Source organism: Schistocerca serialis, chromosome 4 (assembly GCF_023864345.2).
Source record: "Schistocerca serialis cubense isolate TAMUIC-IGC-003099 chromosome 4, iqSchSeri2.2, whole genome shotgun sequence".
Lineage (NCBI taxonomy): Eukaryota > Metazoa > Arthropoda > Insecta > Orthoptera > Acrididae > Schistocerca > Schistocerca serialis.
Genome location: NC_064641.1, coordinates 544157256 through 544182761, shown reverse-complemented (window position 1 = coordinate 544182761; position 25506 = coordinate 544157256). Strand labels below are relative to the sequence as shown.

At 39.4% G+C, this 25506-nt stretch overlaps 1 protein-coding gene across 2 annotated transcripts in view; it reads left to right on the top strand.

Annotated features, from left to right (window-relative positions):
• Positions 1–25506, top strand: part of LOC126475269 (vascular endothelial growth factor A-A-like) — a 69016-nt gene that overhangs the window by 11136 nt on the left and 32374 nt on the right. For both annotated transcript variants that reach the window (XM_050102984.1, XM_050102985.1), the window contains exons 3-4: positions 23983–24104; positions 24264–24359. In XM_050102984.1, the coding sequence (XP_049958941.1) occupies positions 23983–24104; positions 24264–24359 (218 nt within the window). The remainder of the gene's footprint in view (positions 1–23982; positions 24105–24263; positions 24360–25506) is intronic.

Sequence of the window (25506 nt, the reverse complement as noted above, 5' to 3'; positions counted from 1 at the left end):
TTGGTGACAACATGGGTACATGGCTTTGGGGTGTCTGCACCACACTCAGATCTGACCATCCACTCTTGCCAACTGAAATCAGGACTTGACCAGGCCGTGGTTTTCCAGTCAACTAGGGTCCAACCAATACACTCAAGAGTCCAGGAGAGGTGCTACAGTAATGTCACGCTGTTAGTAAAGGCACTTGCTTTAGTTGCCTTCTGCCGTAGCCCATTAATACCAAATTTTGCAACAGTACCCTAATGTATACATTCATCATGCATCCCACTTGGATTTGTGTGGTTATTTGACACAGAGTTGCTTGTCTGTTAGCACCAACAATTCTATGCAAACACTGCTGCTCATGGTCATTAAGGAATGCCGTTGGCCAGTGTGTTGCATCTGGTGAGAGTTAATGGCAGAAATTTGGTATTCTTGGCACTCTCTTGACAAAGCAAATCTCAAAATAATGAATTTCCTAACAATTTCTGAAATGGATAGGAGAAGCGACACATTGATTTTTGTTTGAATTTGCTGGATCATATAACAGACGAAGAATGACAAGTAATATAGAAAAACACAATGCAGTATAATATTGTATTAATGTGTTAGCACAGTATGAATATATAACCAACTAATTTCACTATTGATTGGTATTATTGTCACATTATAGCATATCAATACTATTTGTCAATTTACAGATGTAATTTAGCCTACTAGGTAATCTTTAATAGTGTCAAGTTCTTGCACTAACAGCCTTGGTGAATCTTTGGAATGATTTTCTAATACCTGATGAAGTCTTGTAGATTCCTGTATAATTCTCTGTTACGACTTTTGCTTCAGTAATGAGAGTCATTCATTCATAATGTATATTAACAGGACGAAGCAGTCACTGTGGGCTACTTCTGTAAAGTATACTAACAATATATCATTACTAGTGCTGCTCTACTGACACTCATACAAAGAAAATTACTTCTAGATTAATTTATATATACTAGTGGATAAATCATGTAAATACAATAGCTTTTTTTAAAAAAGCCACTATCATCTGCTTTTATCTAATACTTAAAACTACAAATTCATATAACTTTACATAGACACTTTCAGCTGTCTATGTACTGATGAAGTCAACCTCTTTTTTTCTTTATTTAATTGTTTCATTTCTTGCTACAGTGTAAGAGTAAACCCAGTGCACTACTTGAAGTAATTATAGCTCAATGCTTTTTTATTCTCAACTAAATTGAGCTGCATAACAATATATACAGTAGACATCATATTCTTTTTATCATCAGTCTTTTGAGTGATTCCCAGCTCTCCCTCTGCTTGGATCTATTAGAAGCTAATTTCTACATTTCTGCATAGTAGACATATTGGTACCTAAACAGAAAAAAATGTTCAGCAGCTTTTATACCAGATCTGTAAATTAAGGAACAAGCAATGCCCTTCATTTTAACAATTTCTGTATGCGCCACACACAGCTCATTCAGAATTGTTTCTCATAGTGCAGTTGAGATGTCAACACATAGCTCAAACAGTAACCAGTCAGCTATTAATGCATGCTTAACTTCCAGTGCATACCAAGTTTTAACCTGCATCCAGCAGTTGAATGATCATCTGAAACTCTGGTTCTTTTCCATGTCTTCCAAGCCACATACTCCACTAGTCCAGTTAGGCAAAATACAAATTGAGCAAATTTGTCATGAGCCATTTCTTCTAAAGCCAAGGTTTAATAAATAGCTTCTGATGTAAATTTTTTGCATGCCCATCTTCTACAGCAGCTGTAAAAACCAGTAATCAAGGCAGAAGATCAATAATATATTCTGTTGTGTTTGATAATGGCACATGAGGGCAACAGGATACATTTGCATTGAAAATTGTCAGTTTGAATTAAATCTGTGACACACCTCATGTTGTTGTTGTTGTTGTGGTTTTCAGTCCTGAGACTGGTTTGATGCAGCTCTCCATGCTACTCTATCCTGTGCAAGCTTCTTCATCTCCCAGTACCTACTGCAACCTACACCCTTCTGAATCTGCTTGGTGTATTCATCTCTTGGTCTCCCTCTACGATTTTTACCCTCCATGCTGCTCTCCAGTACTAAATTGGTGATCCCTTGATGCCTCAGAACATGTCCTACCAACTGATCCCTTCTTCTAGTCAAGTTGTGCCACAAACTTCTCTTCTCCCCAATCCTATTCAATACCGCCTCATTAGTTTTGTGATCTACCCATCTAATCTTCAGCATTCTTCTGTAACACCACATTTCAAAAGCATCTATTCTCTTCTTGTCTAAACTATTTATCGTCCATGTTTCACTTCCATAAATGGCTACACTCCATGCAAATACTTTCAGAAGCGACTTCCTGACACTTAAATCTATACTCGATGTTAACAAATTTCTCTTTTTCAAAAACGCTTTCCTTGCCATTGCCAGTCTACATTTTATATCTTCTCTACTTTGACCATCATCAGTTATTTTGCTCCCCAAATAGCAAAACTCCTTTACTACTTTAAGTGTCTCATTTCCTAATCTAATTCCCTCAGCATCACCCAACTTAATTCAACTACATTCCATTATCCTAGTTTTGCTTTTGTTGATGTTCATCTTATATTCTCCTTTCAAGACACTATCCATTCTGTTCAACTGCTCTTCCATGTCCTTTTGCTGTCTCTGACAGAATTACAATGTCATCGGCGAACCTCGAAGTTTTTATTTCTTCTCCATGGATTTTAATACCTACTCCAAATTTTTCTTTTGTTTCCTTCACAGCTTTCTCAATATAAAGATTGAATAACATTGGGGAGAGGCTACAACCCTGTCTCACTCCCTTCCCAACCACTGCTTCCCTTTCATGTCCTTCGACTCTTATAACTGCCATCTGGTTCCTGTACAAATTGTAAATAGCCTTTTGCTCCCTGTATTTTACCTGTGCCACCTTCAGAATTTGAAAGAGAGAGTTCCAGTCAACATTGTCAGAAGTTTTCTCTAAGTCTAAAAATGCTAGAAACATAGGTTTGCCTTTCCTTAATCTCGCTTCTAAGATAAGTCGTAGGGTCAGTATTGCCTCACGTGTTCCAACATTTCTATGGAATCCAAACTGATCTTCCCCTAGGTTGGCTTTACTAGTTTTTCCATTCATCTGTAAAGAATTCGCTTTAGTATTTTGCAGCCGTGACTTATTAAACTGATAGTTCTGTAATTTTCACATCTGTCAACACCTGCTTTCTTTGGGATTGGAATTATTATATTCTTCTTGAAGTCTGAGTGTATTTCGCCTGTCTCATACATCTTGCTCACCAGATGGTAGAGTTTTGTCAGGACTGGCTCTCCCAAGGCTATCAGTAGTTCTAATGGAATGTTGTTTACTCCCGGGGCCTTGTTTCGACTCAGGTCTATCAGTGCTCTGTCAAACTCTTCACACAGTATCATATCTCCCATTTCATCCTGATCTACCTCCTCTTCCATTTCCATAATATTGTCCTCAAGTACATTGCCCTTGTATAGACCCTCTATATACTCCTTCCACCTTTCTCATATTACAATGTAACAAATAACTGAAGTTTATATTTCAATGACACATCTTCAATATTCAGCTAGCAGTATCACGTGGTGTGTGAGATTGTGAAACCTATCAAAGTAGTGGACCTACCCAGACTCCATAACACTTCCCCAAGAAGCCATGTTAACTGCACATTACACAATGGAATCACTATCTTGAAGTGCCCTAATATAAAGGGTGAGTCACTAACTATTGCCACCAGGAATAACTCCAAAAGAACAATAGGAGCTGAAAAGTTTGTGGGACAAAAGTTGAATGGGTCAAAGGGGACCATAATTCAATGTTGGTTTTTTGTTGTTAGGCGGGGTCACTTCAGAGATATGAAGGGCAACTTTGTTTTTTAAAATGGGATACTATAGTTTGTTACTTATTTTCTGATAGCGGCTATCGAGACGAATCCAATGATGTGTAACAATAAGGTCTTTGAAGGTCAACAAAGGTGGCATAAACATCCATTCACAGAAGGTTTTTGAACTGATGACCATTGGTATCAATGCAGTGCTGCAATATTCTTATCATGGATTGAGGGGTATTCCTTATCACATCGGCACTTACCGAAGCACATGCTTTGACAGTTCTCTCTCACATACCTTCAGGTGTAGTTGGAATGTCTTTATAAACAATGTCTTTTATGAATCACCACAGGAAAAAATCCAAAGGCATCAAGTCTGGCAAACGAGCCAGCCATGACATCTCCTCCACGTCCAATCCAATGATTTGAGAATTGTCTCTGCAACTCATTTCTAGCCATCAGCAAGAAACGCGCCGTACACCTATCATGTTGATACCACATTGTGTTCCTTGTTCCTAAAGGTATTTCTTCCAATAACAGACCTAATGTTTCTTGCACAAATGTGATGTACTTCATACCATTAAGACTTCCTTCGATGAAATATGGGCCTATAATTCTGTCGTCAAGAATACCACACCATACATTTACAGACCACAGTTATTGGTGTGCAACTTGCTGCAGCCAACATGGATTTTCAGTTGCCCAATAATGTGTATTATGCAAATTAACATTTCCACGGTTCATGAATGTAGCCTCGTCAGTAAATAAAATCACATTAATAAATGTGTCATCCCTCTGAATAATTCAATGAGAATTCTTGGTGGAGACTGATGTAAGGATGATATTTATGGTGAATCAAAACCACAGTGGCAAGAATACCAATTTCTGTTTCCTCATTAGTAACTTTCCTTTGCGGGCTGAAGTGGCCGTGCGGTTAAAAGCGCTGCAGTCTGGAGCCGCAAGACCGCTAAGGTCGCAGGTTCGAATCCTGCCTCGGGCATGGATGTTTGTGATGTCCTTAGGTTAGTTAGGTTTAACTAGTTCTAAGTTCTAGGGGACTAATGACCTCAGCAGTTGAGTCCCATAGTGCTCAGAGCCATTTGAACTTTCCTTTGCAGGATATGTTTCTGATGTGTTAAAGATCCAGTTGTTTTCAGTTTATCATACACATATTTAAATGTACGACATGTAGGGTGAGTACGTTGAGGATATCGTTCAGCATATAAGTCTCTAGCTCTCACTGAATTTCATTGGCATTCCCCTTAAATGAGAAGCATATCGACTCTTTCTTTGAAGGAATACGTCTTTCACATTTACTTGATTTGACGATACTAGTCTTACCGTTCCTATTAGTGTTGTATTGCGAAACCATTGAATGGTGTTTACACGTCAATAGCACATTAGGTGGATATGCCATATTCAGTGAATATTTACTATTTGCACGATATAGAGAGAGAATTATCTGAGCATGCACTTTGATAAGTGCCAAAGTGATAAGGAATACCTCTCAGTCCATGATAAGAAGATTGAAACACTGCATTGATACCAATGGTCATCACTTTGAATACCTTCTGTAAATGAACATTCATGCCACCTTCTTGACCTTTGTTAACATTCAAAGACCTTACTGTTACACATCATTGGATTCATCTCAATAGCCACTATCAGAAAGTAAGTACCAAACTATAGCATACCATTAAAAAAATAAAAAAAAACAAAGTTGACCTTCACATATCTGACGCGACCCCACCTAGCAACAAAACACGATCATATTATGGCCCATGTTGTCCCATGCAACATTTGTCCCACAGACTTTTCAGCTACTATAATACTTTTGGAGTTATTCTAGGTGGCAATAGTTAGTGACTCACCCTGTAGAATCATAAGGTGTAAAATTGCAATAATCCTGTTACACAAATATCCATTCAATCAATAGAATAAATCAGTCAATTGAAGGGAACTACATGCTCCTTCAAATAACAGTGCAAGTGAAACATATACAGATTATTTATTACATTGACCAATTCCAAAGTATTAGTATCAGCATTCTACGAAGAAAGGAAGTTAATTCTTGATGACATCTAACAAGGTAGGCAAATGGAGGGATGGCTCCCATATCCTAGCTGCACATTAAATCATTAATCCAATCCAATCCAATGATTAATGTAGAAACTCCAGTGGTTGGGTGAATACCAGAATACCACATCAAATGATACTAAGGCATGAAATGGGTTCAGTGGAGCTGTGGTGGGTTCATAGTGGATAGTCAGAATCTCATTCGTCAGGACTTGACCACTCCAAGTGCCACAATATCTCATACCAGTGACCTGTCTCCATCCATCATCAAACCAAGAGTGTCCATTTTTCTTTGACCGTCTCACAGTTTGTACCAATCTGACCATAAATGTCAATCTTGAAAAATGTTACTCTTTTCCACCAATAATGTGTCAATGCCACATTTAACAAATCTCCACCCCGGAATGTCATGTCACGGGCCAATCAGAGCACATCTCCCTTGCTAGTTTGTAATAGAAATTCCTGTCTGATGACAGCCAGCAAGGGACAAATCAAAGAGTAGTTTTATACCTCTGAATTTTCCACAACTTGTAATTTTCCATCATAAATTGTGATGGCACAGCAAGCACTTGAAACTGTTGCCTTCAGCCATCTGAAGCGACGAGACATGCCACTAACCTCAACTTACTGAAAAGGACTGGTAGGCTCCGTGAGCCTTCACTGGTGGCCACTTGACACATGCAAGTCAGCACAAAGCTTGGAGTGCCCATGACACACCTACTGCATTCAGAGCAGTGTGCAGGCCATGCATTTCTCACTTATTCACAGACTGGAAGTATTAGCCCCTTTACTGACAACCACAAAAATTTTCTCAAATACATTTCCCCGTAATAAGTCAATGTAATGAGACTAAGTAAAAGCAACTGAAGCATCCTGCCTATCACCAGTCGTGACAAGGGGCAGATAAATTTAGTATAAATGGAAAGAGTCAATCCAGATGGCTTGTAACCTTCCAAGGTGTATGTCATATCATTACAGATCATACAGAGGACATGTTCACTTTTTCCCAATCTAATGCTTATCTCATTATATCATGGCTTCATTGTTTTCTTCAGGGGTGATGAATGCTGCAATTATCTTTATAAACTGAAGTGGCTGATGCAAATAATATCAGTTATAAAATCATTTTAACAAAGTTTTTTACTTCTATGTTTTGTATTTTACCTCCAAAATAATTTTCTAAAGGAGAATAGATTTCATCTTCACAACAATTACTTTAGAATTTCTTTACAGAAAAATTAACAGCCAACTGCCTACCACCAGCTGGAATTGCTCTTCCACCACACATGGCACACAATAAAAGTGTGATACAATTTATTGAAAATTAACACTCATATTATTAGCAAACAAATTACTTGCTTTGCCTTTCTATAAATTTTAGATGTTGTTGTTGTTGTGTTTTTCAGTCTTAAGAATGGTTGAGATGCAGCCCTCCTTGATAGTCTAACCTGTGTAAGCATCTAAATCTCTGAATACTACAGTTTTTATCCCTCCCTCCCCCCATTCAACATTAAATCAGTCATCCCTTAATGTCTCAAAATGTGCCCCATTAACCAATCCCTGTATTTAATTTTAAATATGAACAGTCTCAGTTACACCGTTTACCTAGAATTTACCTAGGTTTCAGTCAGGATAATCCAACCTTCTTCAGAATAACAGTATCTACTGTTTGTCCATAGTGGACAGTTCGTGGTCTAGTGGCTAGTGTTGCTGCCTCTTGATCACGGGGTCCCGGGTTCAATTCCCGGCCAGTTTGGGGATTTTCTCTGCCCAGCGACTGGGAGTTTGTGTTGTTCTCATCATTTCATTATCATCATCATCATCATCATCATACAGACAGTGGCTAAATTGGACTGTGAAAAATTGGACTGTGTAAAAATTGGGACTTTGTAAGAGTGCTGTTGACTGCACAGTTGAATGCCTCACAAACCGATCATCATCACCAAGCCCTGTATTTAGTCAACTTACACACAAATTTCTTTTCTCTGTAATTCTATTCAGTACCTCCTTGTTAAATATATGATCTATCCATCTAATCTTCAGCCTTGTTCTGTAACACCACATTTCAAAAATCTGCCATATTCCTTTTGTCTGAACTGTTTATTGCCCATGTTTCACTTCTGTATAAAGCTACAGTCCATGATGTGTCGACAGAAGTGCCGGCACAGTGTGATTTGAGGGGACCGCAATGCACGCTATAAACACACGAAGGATGGCATGAGGTCTGAAACAGGATACGTAATGAATGCTATAAAGAAAAGTACGTGGCTTTTGGAATACTTAACTTTAATCCATCCTTGTTGTATACATCGTTCTTGATGAGACATGCTTTATACGATAAGTATCAATTGCTATGTAAGGCTAATGGCGCCTTGCTAGGTCGTAGCCATGGACTTAGCTGAAGGCTATTCTAACTATCTGCTCGGCAAAGGAGCGAGGCTTCATCAGTGTATTCGCTAGCAAAGTCGTCCGTACAACTGGGGCGAGTGCTAGTCCGTCTCTCGAGACCTGCCTTGTGGTGGCGCTCGGTCTGCGATCACTGACAGTGGCGACACGCGGGTCTGACATGTACTAATGGACCGCGGCCGATTTAAAGCTACCACCTAGCAAGTGTGGTGTCTGGCGGTGACACCACAGTCCACACAAATACTTTCAGAAAAGAGCTCCTCACACTTAAATCTATATTTGATATTAACAAAGTTCTGTTCTTAAGAAATAGTTTTCTTGCCATTGCCATTCTACATTTTACATCCTCTCTACTTTAGCTTTCATCAATTATTTTACTGCCTAAACATCAAAACTCTTGTGTTACTTTTAGCATCTCAGTTCCTAATCTAATTCTGTCAGCATCACCTGATTTAAGTTAATTAAATTCCATTATCCTTATTTAGCTTTTGTTGATGTTCATCTCATATCCTCCTTCCAAGACAATGTACATTCCATTCAATTACTTGGCCAAGTCCTTTGCTGTCTCAAATGGATTTACAATTTCATTGGCAAATCTGAAAGTTTTTATTTCTTCTTTCTGAAATTTAATTCCTTCTCCAAATTTTTCCTTGGTCTCTTTACAGATCGCCCAATGTACAGACTGAACAACTTCAGGGATAGACTACAAACCTGTCTCACTTCCTTCTCAGTCAGTGCTTCTATTTCATTCTCCTTGACTGTTGTAACTGCTATCTTGTTTTTGTACAAGTTGTAAATAGCCTTTCACTCCCTGTGTTTTATCTCTACTACCTTCAGCATTTCAAAGAGAGTATTTCAGTCAACATTGTCAAAAGCTTTTTCTGACCTATCCTCTAAGAGAAGTTGTAGGGTCAGAACTGCCTCACTTGTTCCTACATTTTTCTGAAATCCCAACTGATATTCCCAGAAGTAGGCTTCTACAAGTTTAAACTGACAGTTTGATAGTATGCACACCTGTATAAATGGAAGGAGGCAAGTCTGAAGGCTTGTAGCCATCCATGACTGGTTGTGGAACCCACATAAAACACTGAGACATGTAGCATGGAATGGTATTACAGGGACGGAAGGAGAATAAACACTCTACATTCAACTACAGAATATCCCTCTCCTGCACTCAATTGGAATAAGTGTAAACTGGTCTAATGTTGATGGTACACAGTATCTTGCACCAGCAGACCTAACAAGTACAGCAGTACCAACATAACAAGGAATTGCTGCTAGTCAATTAATAATTGATTAGAGTTACAATTCAATACAGAGTTAATAAGCTAGAACTCTGCCCTCACTGTATGTTTACTGTTTTGCAAAAGTGGCAGAAGTTCTGTTCCTACAACTTTACAGTCCAAGCTATTCTTGTTTAATTAAGTTACAATTTCTGCTTCTTTCAAGCAGAAGAGCAACGGACAAACTTTCTGATAATCTGTAAGACCTATTGATTACTCAAAGATGTGATGCATATAATCTCATGCACTGGAATGATAGGTATAAAGGATGAGTTGACCATTAAATTGGTTACTACAAACATGATGAACAACAAGTCTTGGAAAATGAAGTCAGAGGGGAACAAAAGAGGTTTGTATTAAGTGCATTACTGAGAAAATGTGATACAAGTTACACCATGGAGAGTTAAGTTTTGGGCTTGTAAATGATATGCAAGTTATCTAGCATGTAACAGTGAAATATCACAAGTGTGGCTATTATGTTGACTGATGTTGTGCACATATATAATTTAGGTAAATAAGACAGTATTAAACTAGCATTGTAAAGACATGTTACTTCAAAACAGACAGCAAACAACACCATACTAAAGTAAGTTGTTGGTTTATAACGTACAAGTAGATATGAAATGGTCACATTGTATCAATCATGGCAGCTGGTTAGAGTTGACTTTGGCAAGATTCTTGTTACAGACATGAGAATTTCCATGTCCTAATGTGCACATTTATGAATAACATATCTAAAATGATTTTACTTTTCTTGTTAAAGGAGACATTGTGCAGTTGTGCAGAGCCTACTGTAAAGAAAACAACAAAAGTTGTAATGTACATTGAGACTTTTGTTGGGTATATCAAAGACATTAGAGGTGCATGACATTGTCACATGGTCACACAAAAGAGTATGGTTCACTACACTTAGGTCGGTGTTTCTTTTCACAGTGTGGTGAATCAGAGGGCTGTGCACTGCTGTATGTGGTGTTGGAGTAAGGAGGCCTATCATCTCCATTGCTGTTGAATTAGGTGCAAAGGGTTGGACAGTCATGGGCAGCACATCCTAGGACACCACTATCATGTACAGCAGTAGCAGTTGCGCAACTGCGTCCATCAATTGTGGCAGCTGGCACAGACATTAGGATTATCATCTGGTCCCTGTCCTCTCAGCACACTGGGTCTCACCCAGTCCAGCAATATCTGTGGGGTTAACACGTCTGTACTGAGACAGAGAACTGCTGAGAACTCATGAGCAATAGCATATGAAATTAAGTAGGGTGGGGTCCACATCTGTGTACCCCATCTAAGGAACTGTCATTGGAAGTAAGTATTGCAGGCGTCTCATACAGAAAAATATGTGGATTCCCTGGAAAGCCCAGGGCTGCAACCTGGATATTATGATACTCTCCAAAGGGAGAAAGACAATGGCGTAATCCCAGCATTGTGCCTCAATACCAGAAATTGAGATGTACTGCCCTTAAAAGCAAGCAGTTTGCCAGGTGGCCTTGATTAGTCAGCCACCAAAGGCACTGTCCCTTCCGCCACTTGTATTTACGCCAGCTTGGCGTCAGCACACATCTGGGCTCCATCCATTGTCTGGTCACTGCCACCATGTAAAACCTGATTAGGGCACATTTCAGACTGCTGCTCTTGTTGCAGTGCTGTCTGGCTGGACCTGCACAATACTACAGCTATTCATTTAGATTCTCCACAACTAGACAACAACATGACGTGAGACACAAGAACTAACATAAACAAAATCACTATTACTAATTCTACAGCTATGTCCTTAACTAAGTCATGGCTACCTAAGACATGTACATATCCACACATTCACATATTTTGGATAATTACCAGTAAAATTAAAATTGTAGCTTGGGCCTGTAAATGAAAGTTATGTGGTTAAAGACAGAAAAATGCACATCTTCTTCTTCTACCTTGTTGGTGCTTTGTCTTTGGTTCAGATGTTATTGCGGAGAAACCTAAATAGAACATGTGTTAAAAATCTCATTAGGAAATTTCTTAATCTATGCTGTTGTGCAAAAGGGTCAACTGTTCCTGGATTAAAGCAGATATGGACATTGGTGTATCATTTCTTCTCGTAGGCCGCATCTCCTTACTTACAATACTGCATACTCTCTCCTCCTACAATAGAAGTAAAACTCATTTCTATTACATATGATAAATGCCAATGCTCCCTGGCATCACAGTACACAAAACAAAATTTCGACTCTCAAGGTATGGGTCCATGCAGTGGTGGCATGGATCTTTCCTATATCAGAACTGAACACCCTGAAAATGCACTACACAGATATCTACAACACATGAAAACAAAATGAAAACCTGTTCGCTGTAGACAAAAGATCTTCATCAGTATTACCTACAGCAATCAGATGGTTCACCCCACTGTCACTTCCAGCTCAATGTTAGATGCTTTACAATTGCTGCTATACCAAGTAAGCTAGCATGTCTTCTGCATCATTCTTTATAGCAATGGCTGGCATTCCTTCCTGGTACATTCTAACAAGTAGACACATTAATTAGAACCCTACATTTTACTGCTCGCTACCACACATCATCTATTTACGTGGGTTGTAAACATATGTCAATATTCAACAAACACAAGATTTGTAATATAGATTGGAAGGAAAAATATCAAAAAATTTCCTGCTTAACATAATTGTACTATATGCTATGAATTCCTATGGTCTAATACTATGCTAGTCAATGAAGGGTTTTGGGTGACTGATGTGGTGAATGCCCACAGATTTCCCTATTCATGACTGTTGTTAAGCTTAGATGGGCTCTTCTTTGGAATTGTTTCTCTTCTGTAAAGTGTTGTATTGGTGATCAGGTCTGCATCTTCTTTCAGTCATACTCTTTCACTCAGCATGAATCAGAATTCTTGCAGAATATTTTTAAAGGATTCAATATCATTGCCACATATGCCAATCAGTGGTGGGAGCTTCATATGGCAGAAGCATCACTACACAGATCAAGGAACTGGTTCTTTTTGACCAGATCCTCAAAGAATTTGACAGTAATTTTAAATATTGAGGTGATCAGATGATTTCATGTTTGATGCATTCCTTCTTCTTGGTCGACCAGCAGTTCACCAAGGATGCATCCCTAAACTCTTTGTACGGTGAGCATATTGTCATAGTTGTATACCTTATTTCTGCAACACTTCCTTCAAGGTACCAACATACAAAATCTAGTTTGCACGCGAGTGGCCACTATGAAGGAAGTGAGAGGACAAACTGAGAAATGAAGGCTCTGAGCACTATGGGACTCAACTGCTGAGGTCATTAGTCCCCTAGAACTTAGAACTAGTTAAACCTAACTAACCTAAGGACATCACAAACATCCATGCCCGAGGCAGGATTCGAACCTGCGACCATAGCGGTCTTGCGGTTCCAGACTGCAGCGCCTTTAACCGCACGGCCACTTCGGCCGGCGAGAAATGAAGGTCTTCAGGTGTAGAGTATTCCCATTATCTCAATAGTTCTGGAATTTTCTGACAGACACGAAGTGCTTAAAATCAAATGAAACATAACATCTGTACAGCCATGTAATGATGTTCCTGACAGACTGTCTGGTACTGACTGCAAACTCATAATGCCTGCATCACTTACTATAGGGCTCACCATATTGCTGATCAACATCTATACTCTGCAAACCACCAGGAGGTGCATGGAAGAGCGTACATCCCACTGTACCAGTTATATGGGTTTCTTCCTGTTCCATTCACGTATGGAGCATGGGAAGAATGACTGTTTGAATGCCTCTGTATGTGCAGTAATTATTCTAATCTTATCCTCATGATCCCTATGCAAGTGATACATAAGGGGTTGTAGTGTATTCCTAGAGTAATCATTTGAAGCTGGTTCCTGAAACTTTATTTAGAGAATTTCTTGGGATATTTTACATCTCCTCCCAGTGAACCATGGACCTTGCCGATGGTGGGGAGGCTTGCGTGCCTCAACGATACAGATAGCCGTACCGTAGGTGCAACCACAACGGAGGGGTATCTGTTGAGAGGCCAGACAAACGTGTGGTTCCTGGAGAGGGGCAGCAGCCTTTTCAGTAGTTGCAAGGGCAACAGTCCGGATGATTGACTGATCTGGCCTTGTAACAATAACCAAAACGGCCTTGCTGTGCTGGTACTGCGAACGGCTGAAAGCAAGGGGAAACTATGGCCGTAATTTTGCCCGAGGGCATGCAGCTTTAATGTATGATTAAATGACAACGGCGTCCTCTTGGGTATAATATTCCAGAGGTAAAATAGTCCCCCATTTGGATCTCCGGGCGGGGACTACTCAAGAGGACGTCATTATCAGGAGAAAGAAAACTGGCGTTCTATGGATCGGAGCGTGGAATGTCAGATCCCTTAATCGGGCAGGTAGGTTAGAAAATTTAAAAAGGGAAATGGATAGGTTAAAGTTAGATATAGTGGGAATTAGTGAAGTTCGGTGGCAGGAGGAACAAGACTTTTGGTCAGGTGAATAAAGGGTTATAAATACAAAATCAAATAGGGGTAATGCAGGTGTAGGTTTAATAATGAATAAAAAAATAGGAGTACGGGTAAGCTACTACAAACAACATAGTGAACGCATTATTGTGGCCAAGATAGACACAAAGCCCACGTCTACTACAGTAGTACAAGTTTATATGCCAACTAGCTCTGCAGATGATGAAGAAATTGATGAAATGTGTGATGAGATAAAAGAAATTATTCAGGTATTGAAGGGAGACGAAAATTTAATAGTCATGGGTGACTGGAATTCGTCTGTAGGAAAAGGGAGAGAAGGATACATAGTAGGTGAATATGGATTGGGGCTGAGAAATGAAAGAGGAAGCCGCCTGGTAGAATTTTGCGCAGAGCATAACTTAATCATAGCCAACACTTGGTTCAAGAATCATGAAAGAAGGTTGTATACATGGAAGAACCCTGGAGATACTAAAAGGTATCAGATAGATTATATAATGGTAAGACAGAGATTTAGGAACCAGGTTTTAAATTGTAAGACATTTCCAGGGGCAGATGTGGACTCTGACCACAATCTATTGGTTATGAACTGTAGATTAAAACTGAAGAAACTGCAAAAAGGTGGGAATTTAAGGAGGTGGGACCTGGATAAACTGAAAGAACCAGAGGTTGTACAGTGTTTCAGTGAGAGCATAAGGGAACAATTGACAGGACTGGAGGGGGGGGGGGGGGGAAGAAATACAGTAGAAGAAGAATGGGTAGCTTTGGGGGATGAAATAGTGAAGGCAGCAGAGGATCAAGTAGGTAAAAAGACGAGGGCTAGTAGAAACCCTTGGGTAACAGAAGAAATATTGAATTTAATTGATGAAAGGAGAAAGTATAAAAATGCAGTAAATGAAGCAGGCAAAAAGGAATACAAACGACTCACAAATGAGATCGACAGGAAGTGCAAAATGGCTAAGCAGGTATGGCTAGAGGACAAATGTAAGGATGTAGAGGCTTACCTCACTAGGGGTAAGATAGGTACTGCTTACAGGGAAATTAGAGAGACCTTTGGAGAAAGGCGAACCACTTGCATGAATATCAACAGCTTTGATGGAAACCCAGTTCTAAGCAAAGAAGGGAAAGCAGAAAGGTGGAAGGAGTATACAGAGGGTCTATACAAGGGCGACGTACTTGAGGACAATATTATGGAAATGGAAGAGGAGGTAGATCAAGATGAAATGGGAGATACGATACTGCGTAAAGAGTTTGACAGAGCGCTGAAAGGCGTGAGTCGTAACAAGGCCCCCGGAGTAGACAACATTCCATTAGAACTACTGACAGCCTTGGGAGAGCCAGTCCTGACAAAACTCTACCATCTGGTGAGCAAGATGTATGAGACAGGCGAAATACAGTCAGACTTCAAGAAGAATATAATAATTCCAATCCCAAAGAAAGCAGGTGTTGACAGGTGTGAAAATTACCAAACTATCAGTTTAATAAGCCACAGCTGCAAAATTATTTACAGACGAATGGAAAAACTGATAGAAGCTGACCTCGGAGAAGATCAGTTTGGATTCTGTAGAAATGTTGGAACGCGTGAGGCAATACTAACCCTATGACTTATCTTAGAAGAAAGATTAAGGAAAGGCAAACCTACGTTTCTAGCATTTGTAGACTTACAGAAAGCTTTTGACAATGTTGATTGGAATACCCTCTTTCAAATTCTGAAGGTGGCAGGGGTAAAATAAAGGGAGCGAAAGGCTATTTACAATTTGTACGGAAAGCAGATGGCAGTTATAAGAGTGGAGGGGCATGAAAAGGGAATCAGTGGTTGGGAAGGGAGTGAGACAGGGTTGTAGCCTATCCCCGATGTTATTCAATCTGTATATTGAGCAAGCGATAAAGGAAACAATAGAAAAATTCAGAGTAGGTATTAAAATCCATGGAGAAGAAATAAAAACCTTGAGGTTCGCCGATGAGATTGTAATTCTGTCAGAGACAGCAAAGGACTTGGAAGAGCAGTTAAAGGGAATGGACAGTGTCTTGATAGGAGGGTATAAGATGAACATCAACAAAAGCAAAACGAGGATAATGGACTGTAGTCGAATTAAATCGGGTGATGCTGAGAGAATTAGATTAGGAAATGAGACACTTAAAGTAGTAAAGGAGTTTTGCTATTTGGGGAGTAAAATAACTGATGATGGTCGAAGTAGAGAGGATATAAAATGTAGACTGGCAATGGCAAGGAAATCGTTTCTGAAGAAGAAAAACTTGTTAACATCGAGTATAGATTTAAATGTTAGGAAGTAGTTACTGAAAGTATTTGTATGGAGTGTAGCCATGTATGGAATTGAAATGTGGACAATAAATAGTTTAGACAAGAAGAGAATAGAAGCTTTTGAAATGTGGTGCTACAGAAGAATGCTGAAGATTAGATGGGTAGATCACATAACTATGAGGAGGTATTGAATACAATTGGGGAGAAGAGGAGCTTGTGGCACAACTTGACTAGAAGAAGGGATTGGTTGGTAGGACATGTTCTGAGACATCGAGGGATCACCAATTTAGTATTGGAGGTCAGCGTGAAGGGTAAAAATCGTAGAGGGAGACCAAGAGATGAATACACTAAGCAGATTCAGAAGGATGTAGGCTGCAGTAGGTACTGGGAGATGAAGAAGCTTGCAAAGGATAGAGTAGCATGGAGAGCTGCATCAAACCAGTCTCAGGACTGAAGACCACAACAACAGCAACATTTTACATCTGTCTTTAAGAGCCTTCCATTTCAGTTCATTCAGCATCTCTGTGACACTCTACCATGGATTAAACAAACGTGTGACCATTTGTGCTGCCCTTCTCTATACACATTCAACATCCCTTGTTAGCCATATCTGATATGGGTCCCACACACATGAGCAACATTCTATAACTGGTCACACGAGTGATTCTTAAGCAAAGAAACCAAAGTCTACTACCTGCTTTACCCATGGCTGAACCTATGTGGTCATTCCATTTTATATCCCTACAAAGTGTTACACCCAGGTATTTGTATGAGTTGGCTGATTCCAACAGTGACTCATTGATATTATACTCATAAGATCCTACAGTTTTTTGTTTTGTGGAGCCCAAAATTTTACATTTCTGAACATTTAATGTATGTTGCCAATATCTGCACCACTTTGAAATCTTATCAAGATTTGACTGAATATTTATGCAGCATCTTTCAGATGGAACTTAATTATAAATAACTGTGTCATCTGCAAGAAAGCCTGAGGTTACTATTAATATTGTCTGCAATGTCAGTAATATATAGCATGAACAGCGATGGCCCCAACACACTTCCATGAGGCCTACCCGAAGTTACTTCTGCATCTGATGACGACTCTACATCCAAGATAACATGTTGTGTCCTCCCTGTCAAAAAGTTCTCAATCCACTCACAAATTTTACTTGATACCCCATATGATCTATTTTTCTACTTTTGACAATAATTGTAGGTGTGGTACTGAGTCAAATGATATTTGAAAATCAAGAAATAAGGCATCTACCTGACTGTCTTGATCCAAAGTTTTCAGTATGACATGTGAGAAAATTGCAGGTTGGGTTTCGCATTTTTGAAATCCACGCTGGTTGGCATTGAGGTGGTTATTCTGTTCAAGATACCTCATGTTTGTGCTTAAAAAAAAATGGCTCTGAGCACTATGGGACTTAACTTCTGAGGTCATCAGTCCCCTAGAACTTAGAACTACTTAAACCTAACTAACATAAGGACATCACATACATACATGCCCGAGGCAGAATTCGAACCTGCAACCGTAGCTGTCGCGTGGTTCTAGACTGTAGCACCTAGAACCGCTCGGCCACTACGGCCGGCTGTTTGGGCTCAGAATAGGTTCTAAGATTCTACAACAAATTGATGTCAAGGATATTGGATGGTAGTTTTGTGTATCACTTCTACTACCCTTTCTGTAGACAGGTGTTGCCTCTGCATTTTTCCAAGAGCTGGGCAGGTTTTTTGTTCAAGGGATCTATGATACATTGCAATGAGAAAGGGACCTAACTCGGCTGCAAATACAGTATAGAATATGACAGGGATTCCATCGGTCCCTGGAGCTTTGTGCAATTTTAATGATTTCACTTGTTTCTCAACACCACTGGCACTAATACTTATTTCATTCATCTTTCCATTGGAGGAATCATGCATTGCTCTCTTGTCAGCCAAATGAATTTCACTCAGTATGTGTTTATCTGTAGCTCTGTGCTTTGTTTGACACCTATCATGCAGTAATCTTGGTTTCTTTAGAAGTATCTTTACAGTGATTGTCAAACATGGAGGTTCCCTCCCATTACGAACTGTTCTACTGAGTACATAGCTGTCTAATGCATATTCAACTATTGTTTTAAGCCTGAACCAAAGTTCCTCTGTATGGTCCTACCCTGTGCTTAAACTTTCAAGTTCCTCATTGAGATATGACCCTACTGAATTTTTAACTAGTTTACTGAACATATAGATCTTTCTGCTTGTTTTAGTTGTACTTTGTAATCATTGTTGCCCCAACTGCATCATGAGTACTAACATCATTTTTATTGTGGACATCCTGAAAGAGGTTGGGTCTATTTGTTGCCATTAGATCCAATATATTTCCATCATGAGTGGGGTTCCTATCTCTTCTAGGTAATCTTCAGAGAAGGCAATTAGTAAAATTTCACTGGATGTCGTATCACACTCTCCACTAACAAAACTGTAATATTCCTAATTAATTGTTTGATGATAAAACTCTCCACTGATGATACAGTATGATTGGGGAACTTAAATACAAGTGAACTGATGTTTTCTCTAAAGTTGTGGGTTACATCAGGAGATGAGTCTGGTGGGCAGAACGAGGATCCAGTTATCATTTTATGCTTGACCTGATACTGAGTCTTGCCGAAACAATCTCACATGCAGCTTCAATTTCTACCTCGGGGGATATGAGGTTATTGTCTACGGCAGCAAATACACCACCTACATTTCCCATTTGCCCATCCTTTTGATATACACTTAAATTTTCCCCAAAAATCTCACTGCCATCAATTTCAGGTTTCAACCAGCTTTCTGTACCTAGTATTACATGAGCTTCACTGCTTTTCATGAGCACATCAAACTCTGGTGCTTTATTGTGAATGCTTCAGCAGTTTACTGTTAGGTTTTTTTATATTCTCACCCATGAGAGGCATTTCTTTTGAACTTACACTGATACTTCTGCATTTGCTAACCTATCATTATGTGGGTTGGATGGAGAGTTGCCTAAGCTAAATAACCCATGTGTGCACTCCACACAATGTCAGCTACCTGATTAGCACCCTCAGATGTGTAGTGCACACCTGACCTATTTAGGTGGACCCTACAGTTCTCAACCCTATGGTGCAAGTCCAGAAATTTGCAGCCTAGCTTGTCACAGATGTTTTGCAGTCTCTGGTCCGGTGCTTCCACTCTACTCAGAAGCAAAGGGGACAATGCTGCAAATAGTGAGCGCCATTGAAACTCCATGAGCAAGGCTTGCCTTCTCAACCTTCTCTGTCAGTCTCTTGATGTCTCAGAGCACATCATATCAACTGATCCCTTCTTCCAGTCAGGATGTGCCACAAATTCCTTCCATCCCCAATTCTATTCAATACTTCCTCACTAGTTATACAATCTACCCATCTAATCTTCAGCATTCTTCTGTAGCACCAGATTAAAAAAGCTTCCATTCTCTTCTTCTCTAAACTGTTTATTCTCCATGCTTCACTTCCATGCATGACTACACTTCATACACTTCCAGAAAAGAATTGCCTAACATTTAAATCTATATTCAGTGTTTACAAATTTCTCTACTTCAGAAATGCTTTTTTGCCGTTGCCACTTTACATTTTATATCCTCTATATTTTGGCCATCATCAGTCACTTTGCTGCACAGCTAACAAAACTCATCTAGTACTTTTAAAGTGTCTTGTTTCCTAATCTAATTCACTCAGCCTCACCAGATTTAATTCAACTACATTCCATTATCCTTGTTTCACTTAAGTTGATGTTCATCTTATATACTCCTTTCAAGATACTTCTAAAGAAACCAAGATTACTGCATGATAGGTGTCAAGCAAAGCACAGAGCTGTAGATAAACACATACTGAGTGAAATGCATTTGTCTGGCAAGAGAGCAATGCAACGGCACTTCCAAGTCCTTTTCTGCCTCTAAGAAAAGTGCAATGTCATCAGCAAACCTCAAAATTTTTATTTCTTCTCCATGAATTTTAATTTCTACTCCAAATTTCTCTTTGGTTTCCTTTGCTGCAATGTACAGATTGAATGACACTGGGTGTAGGCTGCAACATTGTATCATTCCCTTTTCAACCATTGCTTTATTTTCATGTCTCTCGACTCTTATAATTGCTAAGTGGTTTCTGTACAAGCTGTAAAGAGCCTTTCAGTCCCTTAATTTTACTCCTACTACCTTCAGAATTTCAAAGAGTGTATTCCAGTCAGCACTGTCAAAAGCTTTCTCTGTGTCTACAAAAGCTATAAACTTATGTTCGCTTTTCCTTAACCTATCTTCTAAGATAAGTTGTAGGGTCATAATTGCCTCATGTGCTCCTACATTTCTCCAGAATCCAGACTCATTTTCCCCAAGGTCACCTTCTACCAGTTTTTCCATTATTCCTTAAAGAATTTGAGTTCTTATTTTGCAACCATAGCTTTTTAACTATTAATGTGTGGTCAGTGGTTTTGTATGGTGTGGAAAGTTGGACTTTGAAAGTGAACACTGTGAACAAGTTGGAAGCATTCAAGATGTGATTATATTGAAGAATTCTTAAAATTCCATGTACAGCAAGGAAAACAAATGAAGAGATCTTGAGAATAGTAAAAGGAGACTGCTAACTGCTAACCACAATGAAATATAGGAAACAAGCTTACTTAAGGCACATGATATGAAATGAAAGGTATCATTATTCTTAAACTGATAGTTGAGGGGAAGATTGAAGACAAAAGAGGAATTTTTAAACTGATGGTTGTAATGTTCACCCTGTCAGCACCTGCTTTCTTTGGAATTTGAATTATTGTATTCTTCTTGAAATCTGAGGGTATTTAACCTGTCTCATACATACTGCACACCCGATGGAACAGTTTTGTAATGGCTTGCTTTCCCAAGGCTGTCAGTAGATTGGGCAGAATGTCATCTACTTCCAAGGCCATTTTTTGACTATTAAGTCTTTCAGTGCTCTGTCAGATTCTTCTTGCAATATCATATCTGCCACCTTGTCTTGTTCTACATCCTCTTCCACTTCTGTAATATTGCCCTCAAGTACATCTCCCTTGTATAGAGCCACTATATACTCGTTCCAACTTTCAACTTTCCCTTCTTCATTTATGACTGGTTTACCATCTGAGTTCTTGATATTCGCACAGGTGGTTCTCTTTTCTCCCAGTGCCTCTTTAATTTTCCTGTAGTTGCTATCCATCTTGCCCCTAGTGAAATCTGCTTCTAAATCCTATATTTTTCTTCTAGCCATTCCTGCTTAGCAATTTTCCACTTCCTATTCATCTCATTTTTTTAAACGTTTGTATTCCCTTTCCCCTGCTTCATTTACTGCATTTTTATATTTTCTCCTTTCATCAATTAAATTCTGTATCTCCTGTATTATCCAAGGATTTCTATTAGGTCTTGTCTCTTTGCCTACATGATCCTCTTCTGCCTTCACCATTTAACCTCTAAAAGCTACTCATTCCTCTTCTACTGTATTCCTTCCCCTTATTCTGGTTAGCTGTTGCATAATTCTCCCTCTGGAACTCCCAACAGCTTCTGGTTCTTTTAACTTATCCAGGACCCATCTCCTTCATTTACTCTCTTTTTGCAATTTCTTTAGTTTTAATCTACAGTACATAACCAATAAATTGTGGCCAGAGTCCATATGTGCCCCTGGAAATGTCTTACAGTTTCAAAACTGGTTCTGAAATCTCTCTATTACCATTATATCATACCACAAACAAAAGCAGCTCATATATCTTGCACATTCTTTCTGTTACTTGTTAAATTTTTGGGGGGGAAGGGAACCAAACAGCAAGGTCATTGGTCCCATAGGATTAGGGAAGAATGGGGAAGGAAGTCGGCCATGCCCTGTTAAAGGAACCATCCCAGCATTTACCTGAAGAAATTTAGGTAAATCACAGAATATCTAAATCAGGCTGGCCGGATGTAGGTTTGAAACATCGTCCTCCTGGATGCAAGTCCACTGTGCTAACCACTGGGCCACCTCGCTCAGTACTTGTTAAATGTTTCAGTAATCAATAATAATTACATCACACACTGCTGTTATGTGATATAGCGTGCCAGAAACAAAGTTACTCCAGGTCTCCTGGCTTTAGTGTTGCTCCCGCTAGCTTTTCTGACACTAAACTGTGACAGTGTCATCTGTGTTAGGCAGTGTCAGCCCTGTCAGACGATGGGGGAGCAGGTGTCAGCTTGTCACCATGGCTATTCCAACTTCTTCACTTTGACTGTGCAGATTCACTCAGTGGGGAGTAGGAGCAAGTTCAGCATTGCCGATATTGCCAACAGACTCATCTGTTGGTCTCATACAGTGTACACCAATGCTTCAGGCACAAGTGTTGTGGGAAAAGTGTCTGCAGAATCCAAGGTCATCAGTGGCATACATTGCCAGGATTCCAGCCACTGTTGTTGCAGGACATTGTCTAAGGAGCAGAGCATTCTCACTAGGCAGACAGCTTGATGACAGCTAATGTTGAATCAGTGTTGGTGCCCCAGTCATACTTCATGAGTATCCAGTGAATAGCAGTGATTTGCAGTGAAGTTGAAGTCATCCAGCAAGCAAACTCCATTCCCCAGTGGTCGTCTGGCGGAGTCTCTAAGCAGGTTATCTGCCAGTAGATTCCCAATTTGGCCCTTGGGCCCATTGGTGCTCCATGAAGGACCATGTGACAAGCAATCCTATAGAACTATTGCTAACTGATGTTGATGGCTGTGCCATTGAATGGTGATTGAGTGATGATGCTTCTCAGGAACACACACGCAGTAACTCAGTCTACAGCAGTCACTGAGTTGATATCCTGGCCTGGGAGAGGGCTATTAATACAGACCTATTAATACAGACCATGATCCAGCATGTTGTGCAGACATCCCAGGTGTCATATTGTCTCCCTGTTGTAGTGATGAAGGCATCCCGTGTTATGATAATACCACTGATTCCAAACAGTTTGTCATACCTGTGTACTGGAGTCAGAAAGGTTAGCATAACAGTGAAACATCTACTTCCTGCTTTGTGCGATGGTTATGCTGTCATTGTGACCAGCAGGAGCTAGCTATCTGTCACTACACTTGGTATTCTTATTCTTACCTTCAGTTTATTACATCTAATAACAGGTATACATTTCTATTCATTTATTGTTGAGCGATTTTCCTCCCTCAGCTTGATAAACCCTATTCTGTAAGTGGATGGAAAAGTTTGACGAATTGTAGGTGCAACAAACATGCCTGCTTCATGCGCCATCAGTCATGTTAGCCATTGCCTCTCTCCTACTCCATATGCACCACTACTCACTCCCTCTTCTCCCATGCCCATGGAATTCTCTCTACGCTATTTTGTTGGCTCCAATCACATACCTAAAATCTGCATTTTTAATTCTTGATATCATATTGCATATATATAATCACTCCTTTTATGAACTGAAGTGACCCCTGGTTCTGAAAGCTACCATTTTTTTTACATCTTTTGTTCATTCATATGTTCATTACCATGTACATAGTATATGCTCTCCTGCATCCCCATGACTGTTATTAAGATGGTTGTAACTTGAATTTTTAGTTACATGTTTGGTTTATCTGCTCTGTACATTCAATTTTAGCTCTCTCCAAACCAAAATTTCATACCAACCATATTTTATAATTGTGTTCTAGGTGCAGCACACTGTTCTGCTAAAACTCATATGAAAGACTTAAGTGATGTTACCATAAAGAATATGTGTGGAAAACCAAAGGATGTAATTATTGATATTTTATCAGAAGATAAATCATACACTGTAAGTAAACAGTACACTACACTCCATGTAAAAATTAACTGGCACAGATATTTCAAGTATTTATATATGTAAGTTGAATTACATTTATGAGAACAGATATAAAATGAAATATGCTTAAATCTTTATCAATTTTTTTGACATTTTTCTAAATATTTTCAGTATTTACCTTCAAAAGTAACTGTGAAAAGATGTGCTGGACATTGTATGTCGGGCATGACATGTATTCCAAGAAAGAAAAAAATGACACCAATTGCAGTAAGTAAATTATGGGTTATATTTTGTACATCATAAGCAACCCCAAAATTTATAGCATTATTTCTCACTATATACTTTCTTTATGCTACTACAAAGCTCCTGAAATGCTATGCTCTATATTTCACAAGCCTGGCCTCACTTTTCAAAATTGTAGATGGCAAATTTATCTTGCTTCTGGAATCTTGAGTCTTACCTTCAGTTTATGGCATCAGATAACAGGTATCGACCATAAATAACACAACACTGTGCCAATCGCATAATGATGAAGATACTAAAACATGTGGAACAAGTGAAGAACTAAACTGATGAGCTTATACATTATTACCACAAGCTTAATAGCATGTTGGACCACCTTTGCAACAAAATACAGCAGCAGTTCTGCATAGCATGAATCTGACGAGTCCTTGGCATTTCTGCAGGTATGTGGCAACAGATGCTTATCCACAGGTGATACGATTCCTGTAAATTATGGGCTGGTGGTTTGTGAATGCAGAACTGGAACTTGATAGCATTCCAGATGTGTTCCACCACGTTCAGATCAGGCAAATTTGATGGTGCAGACTTCAACATGAGTCATTACCATGCTTCTCAATGTCTTTAACATGATTCTGACCTTGTGATACAGACAGTTTATTCTGCTTGAACATGTCATTGCTGTCAAGGAAGACACAAGCTTGAAAGGATGGAAGTGGAGTGTGAGAATATTCATATATACAGTCCACTGCTGTCAGTGTGCCTTTGATTACTATCACAGGTCTCCTGGAAACCCAGGAAAATATCCATTGCAGCATAAAATTGCCCCATTGGCCTTCATCTATGGCATGGTGCATGTCCCGAGCAGGCATCTGCCCGAATGATGGCATATCCAGGCACAACCATCAGACCAGAGTAATAAGAAATATGACTCATCTGATCAGGCAAAATGTTTGCATTGATACACAATCCAATAGTGATGATCCTGTGACTACCGCAGATGTGGCTAAGGATATCATTGGATCAATGTGGGAACACACAGTCACTGTACTTCGTCATCAGAACTACCACAGACTGCTGCCTATCTTGCTTTACAGAGTGGACAAGCCTCTGACTTCCACGTTCTGTGATGAAGTTTTCACACATTATCACCAACTTGGGCTAACACTGTCCT